The sequence below is a fragment of the Erythranthe guttata genome, chromosome 10 (genome assembly GCF_056151865.1).
Source record: "Erythranthe guttata isolate IM_541 chromosome 10, IM_541, whole genome shotgun sequence".
Taxonomy (NCBI): Eukaryota; Viridiplantae; Streptophyta; class Magnoliopsida; order Lamiales; family Phrymaceae; genus Erythranthe; species Erythranthe guttata.
Window position 1 is genome coordinate 17,027,683 of NC_142542.1, and position 6,057 is coordinate 17,033,739.

At 38.2% G+C, this 6,057-nt stretch overlaps 1 protein-coding gene across 3 annotated transcripts; it reads left to right on the forward strand.

Annotated features, from left to right (window-relative positions):
- The first annotated feature begins 1,911 nt into the window (after positions 1–1,911).
- On the forward strand, positions 1,912–5,419 carry LOC105958380 (transmembrane 9 superfamily member 12). 3 transcript variants are annotated; one of them, XM_088823918.1, is made up of 3 exons: positions 1,986–2,151; positions 2,683–2,725; positions 3,192–5,419. In XM_088823918.1, the coding sequence occupies exon 3, from the start codon at positions 3,275–3,277 to the stop codon at positions 5,252–5,254; it is 1,980 nt and encodes a 659-aa protein (XP_088680044.1). In that variant the 5' UTR covers positions 1,986–2,151; positions 2,683–2,725; positions 3,192–3,274; the 3' UTR covers positions 5,255–5,419. The 3 variants fall into 3 exon arrangements, with proteins under 3 accessions (XP_012837846.1, XP_088680044.1, XP_088680045.1); XM_012982392.2 differs by lacking the exon at positions 2,683–2,725 and having other exon boundaries at positions 1,912–2,151; XM_088823919.1 differs by lacking the exon at positions 2,683–2,725 and having other exon boundaries at positions 2,015–2,237.
- The last annotated feature ends 638 nt before the right edge of the window (positions 5,420–6,057 follow it).

Here is a 6,057-nt window from a genome sequence, read left to right on the forward strand (position 1 = left end):
GAGTCCTCTCTTGAATCCACGATTTGGCATAGTAAATTACCTCAGAAAGTGCGAGTATTTCTATGGCGCGCGAGACAAAATATAATTCCGACAGCTGTTGAACTTTTCCGGCGTAAGATAGGGACGTCCCCTTCTTGCTTGAGATGTGGAGCGATCGAAACTTTCATGCATGCGATTATAGAATGCGAATATATTAAGGATGTATGGCAGAGCTATCCATTTCAGACCTTGTGTTTGGGTCCCTCTCAAAATTTTGAGTGCTGGCTAAATCATATGGAAAACACTCTACAAGAAGAGCAACTACTGTTGGGTCTCATTGTCTGTTGGAAGCTTTGGGATTAGAGATGGCAATTTGACCCGCCCCGACGGATCCCCGCCCCGAAAAAAAATGGGCCGGGTATGGGGATTGAAATTTTTTTTTGACCGGGTACGAGTACGGGGATGGGTTTGCCTATACCCGCCCCGTATCCGTCCCTGTACCCGCCCCCCATTATTTATATATATAATATATATTTTTTAATTATTATATTAAATATAAATAATTAAAGAGTAGTGATATATTAAATATTAGTTAAAAATGGGGATTTTAGGTTTCCATTATATAATTAAATATTAGTATTATAATTAAATATTGATTTATTTGTTGAAATAAACCTTTTAAGTAAATTGCATATTTATTTATTAAAAAAAAAATAAAAAAAATAGACGGGGATTTTTACCCGCCCCGATACCCGTGGGGATTTTATGGGGCGGGTATGGGGATTCTTTTAATACCCGTGGGGATTTTTGACGGGGATGGGGATAGGAATTTCCATAGCGGGGCGGGGATAGGGATTGCAAAACCCGCCCCATTGCCATCCCTATTTGGGATGTGCGCAATCAGACTTTGCATGGCGAAGAAACGACGGCCAAGGAAAATATTATCAAGTGGTGTGTAGATTATCTCAACCTGTTGAAACAAGCGAATACCATTCTGCACAATAGCCATCGTCCATCACACCCATCCACGTGGCTACCTCCGACGCAAGGCTTTATCAAACTCAACGTGGACGCGGCATTTCCGGTGGGTAAGGATTTCTTTGTTACTGTTTCGGTTGCTCGCAATTGGCTTGGTGAATGTGTATGGTGGTCGGTAGAAACATGCATAGGTCGACCTTTGCCAGTCCATGGTGAAGCAAAAGCGGTGCTTCAAGCGTTAAAGTTAGCTCGAAGTAAAGGATGGTAATCAATTATTATCGAAGGCGATTACTTACTAGTGTTGGAAGCACTTAGAGAGCAGGATCACAGTCATGTATCATTTGATGCCTTGATAGAAGAGACTTTGAGTCTGGCTAATATTTTTCGTCATGTTTTGTTTCAATTCATTAAACGTGCTGGAAATAGTCTAGCTCATGCTTTAACTAAATTGTATGATAACTCCTGCTTGGAAGGGACTGATCTTCCCCCAAAGTTGGCACAGTTTGCCTAATAATATGGTTGTTTCATTTAAAAAAAATAAATGAATTTGAAATGAATTCAAATGGAAAGAATTTGAAATGACTTAAATTATAATAGATTTAAAATCCATCAAGATGTCTAACAAATAAAAACGAGGGCGATGAATTTGAAATCAATTGTCAAATGACTTGATCCAAACAACATCAGCGGATTTATTATTATGGATTCTAAACTAAACTGTTCTCTCAAATCCTTCCATCAAAATGCTCGTTAGAGAATTTCGTTTACTTGCATTTTAATTTTCGCAACCGATAAATTTTTAAATAAATGGCTTGGCCTTTTCCTATTTTAATTTCTTTTTTATTATTATTATTATTACTAGCAATTAATTGTATTGGAGAAATTTTAAAAACTTAAAATGTTGCATTGACTCTTAAATTGTTATTAATATATTAAATAATTTGACTAAAAAAAAAAGGAAAATGGACGGGTTGCAAATAGCCAAATATTGAAAGGGGAGAAGCAAAAAAATTGCATCAAGATCCAATACAGATCATAAATTTGAATACCACGCGCTAACCCATCAGCGCCAATTCAGGCATTCACACACGAATTTTCACAAGCAAAATAAAAAAAGAAACAAGAAAAAATCAATTTCACACTCATTTTCACTAAACCCTAGCCTTACCGAATCCGAATTCTGATCGACCGCAGGTACGTTTATCTCTGCGCAATTTCACACGATTTGCACCGGCGTTCTGTACATTCCGCTCGCTGTAGATTTATTCATCTGAATTTCCGTATGTAATGCTAGATCTGGATTGTATCTTCTGTTGTTTGCACACTCGCGCACACACACACACACACACTGGTATTGATTTTTAGGATCTTTTGGCATATATGATTGTGGGATCATTCTGTGCGATGGTGATCATATAAAAAGGTTATCTTGATTCTTGAGGAGTGTAATTAGATTGTTTTCGGCGTACCGATTGCGAGATCATTATTATCTTTCGGAGTATAAATTCGAGTTTTTTGGCGTACGATTGCTATGTATCTTATTTTAATGTAACAGTCCAGCATAGTTTCGACACTGTATTGCTATTGTATGTGTCTGTAAACTGTTGAGACGTTAATTAGTTAAACGATTGCAATGTGCGTCCTGTTTTAACGTAACGGGCGGGGATAGTTAACTTTTGGAAGAACGGTATTTAATTAGTTAATTAACTTTTTTTCTAAAAACAGTTCCCATGCCGGTTTCTGAGGTGTTTCTTCTCCAGTCGTAAAGGTAATTTGGAAAGAAGGTTAATCGAAATGTTAACGGTGAATTATATAGCCTTGATTAATTATTTTAGCAACTGTTCTTAAGGATATCATTTTGCTTATGGTGCTTGTAAATCCTTGTGTTTTCTCATTAGATTGTGATTTGGTTTCTAATTTTGGTGCCGCGTCAGTTATTTAAACTCTAATGGATGTAGTTTTTGCTGTTTGTTCATTACATGTTGGTACTTGGTAAAGATATAGATACATTCATCCATATCCCTCTGCACATGCATAAATCATGTGGATATATATAGATACATATATTTGGACGCATATATAACCTTATGATTCGTTCGCATGTGGACGGAGATATGTTTATATTCTAACAAAGTTATTAATGTCGAACATGGTATCAACTCTACTGTGTCTATATCTATCGTAAGTCTACACAATATTTTATCGACTGATTCTAATGAATTTTCCATTTGCAGACTTCATTGTTTTTTCAAATGCCATCAGTTTGTAGGGTTCAGCACGTTTGACGGCAATTTCTCTCCGTTCCTTTTTTTAACAAATGGCGTTGCCTCTGATGTCGAAAAGGAAATTACATGCTGCTCTTATATTATTGGTCCAAATATTGCAAGTCTGTAATGGCTTTTATCTGCCTGGAAGCTATATGCACACATACTCAACTGGAGACGAAATATACGCCAAAGTCAACTCTTTAACCTCCATCGAAACCGAGCTTCCATTCAGCTATTACAGCCTTCCTTATTGCCAGCCTATGGGTGGCATAAAAAAAAGCGCCGAAAATCTCGGTGAGCTACTTATGGGAGACCAAATCGACAACTCTCCATACCGTTTCCGAATGAATGTGAACGAGACTGTATTCCTATGCACAACTCCCCCACTGAACGAGGAGCAGGTCAAACTCTTAAAACAGAGAACACGTGACATGTACCAAGTCAACATGGTTCTTGATAATTTGCCTGCTATGAGGTTTACAAACCAAAACGGGGTTAAAATACAGTGGACCGGTTACCCAATTGGATACAATCCCGAAAACAGCAACGATGATTACTTTATCAATCATCTCAGGTTTAGGGTTTTGATCCACGAGTACGAAGGAGTTGGTGTGGAGATAATCGGAACCGGAGAAGAAGGCATGGGCGTAATTTCCGAAGCCGAGAATAAAAAGGGATTAGGGTACGAGATTGTCGGATTCGAGGTAGTACCTTGTAGCGTAAAATACGATCCAGACAAGATGGCAAAAATCCACATGTACGACAACATAACATCGGTGAGCTGTCCGCACGAGCTCGACAAGTCCCAGGTTATAAAGGAGCAGGAGAGAGTGTCGTTCACTTACGAGGTCGAATTCGTAAAATCCGACATACGGTGGCCCTCTCGGTGGGACGCTTATCTCAAGATGGAAGGCGACCGAGTCCACTGGTTCTCGATTCTCAATTCTTTAATGGTGATTTTCTTTTTGGCGGGAATCGTTTTCGTCATATTCTTACGAACGGTGAGAAGGGATCTCACGAGGTACGAGGAGTTGGATAAAGAAGCTCAAGCCCAGATGAACGAAGAACTTTCCGGATGGAAGCTTGTGGTTGGAGATGTCTTTAGAGAACCTTCTAACTCGAAATTACTTTGTGTGATGGTTGGAGATGGGGTTCAAATTACCGGAATGGCGGTTGTCACTATTGTTTTCGCCGCCCTCGGTTTTATGTCGCCCGCTTCTCGAGGCATGTTGCTGACTGGGATGATATTGTTGTATCTATTCCTCGGAATCGCCGCTGGTTATATAGGTGTAAGAATGTGGAGGACTATTAAAGGCTCGTCCGAGGGTTGGAGATCGGTTTCTTGGTCTATTGCGTGTTTTTTTCCAGGGATTGTTTTCGTTATCCTAACTTTCTTGAATTTCATTCTATGGGGAAGTAAGAGTACCGGAGCGATTCCGATTTCGTTGTATTTCATACTTCTGTCTCTCTGGTTCTGTATTTCGGTACCACTCACCCTCTTGGGGGGGCATTTAGGGACAAGAGCCGAGCCTATTCAATTCCCTGTAAGAACGAATCAGATCCCTCGAGAAATCCCTTCCCGAAAATACCCCTCGTGGCTTCTTGTTCTTGGTGCGGGGACTCTTCCATTCGGGACCCTTTTTATCGAGCTCTTCTTCATCTTATCGAGCATTTGGCTCGGAAGATTCTATTACGTGTTTGGTTTTCTTCTCATTGTCCTTACGTTGTTGGTGGTTGTCTGTGCTGAGGTTTCGGTTGTCCTGACTTACATGCATCTGTGTGTGGAGGATTGGATGTGGTGGTGGAAGGCGTTTTTTGCATCGGGTTCGGTTTCTCTTTACGTGTTCTTGTATTCGATCAATTATTTGGTCTTTGATCTGCAGAGTTTGAGCGGCCCTATTTCTGCTACGCTTTACATCGGGTATTCTTTGATAATGGCGATTGCTATCATGCTTTCTACTGGCACGATTGGATTGCTTACGTCGTTCTACTTTGTTCACTACCTTTTCTCGTCGGTGAAAATTGATTGAAGTGGCGTAGCGTAATCTCGATTTTTTCGGAGCTTTTTTTTTTCTTTCTAAGCACATTTATTTATTTATTCATAGGGATGTTTTTACCAATGTTTCTTGATACTAGATACTTCTCTAGTAACTTCTGTTTCAATATAATTGTGTCCTGAAAGGTTCTTCCTTTTATTTATGTCCTTATGGTTAATTTTCTAATAATATTTACTAGTTCATGCAAATCATTTCGGAGGATAGATATACATTAAAGGTGTAATAAATGGGTTAAATTGATAAAAAAAAATGGTAACTAAACCATTCAATAATATCGTAAATCCCAAAACATAGATTAAAGTGTAGGGTTGTAAATCGGACGAGTACGAGCTGAAATCTCTTTAGTCGAAAGTTTTAGGGCTCAAGTCCAAGCTCATCGGAGAGTCTCGCAAGGATTCGATCACCTAAATAAGTTTGATTTTTGAATTTAGTATTACAATTAATACTTTATCATATTTTTATATAAAAAAAAATTAATAAGTATAATTAATTCTAAGTATTATTATGTATGTTAAACATAATTTCTTAAATATCTTAACACTCTTATCATTTGAATTGTAAGTATCCTTGATAATATTGTTATGTATACTTCATTAATATATATATATATATATATAAAAGAAACTCACGAGCCAGCTTATGAACTTTCTAAGAATAAAAATTGAGCTCCACCTCGTGATTTCGAGGTCATATTTCTCTGAGTCGACTATGCTCATTTACATCCCAAATCTTCAATTTCTTCCGATGGTTCTTGAAATACTAGTTTAATAACATGG

Excerpts from the sequence above, each read along its gene's own strand:
- LOC105958380 (XM_012982392.2), top strand. The coding sequence starts at position 3,275 with ATGGCGTTGCCTCTGATGTCGAAAAGGAAATTACATGCTGCTCTTATA.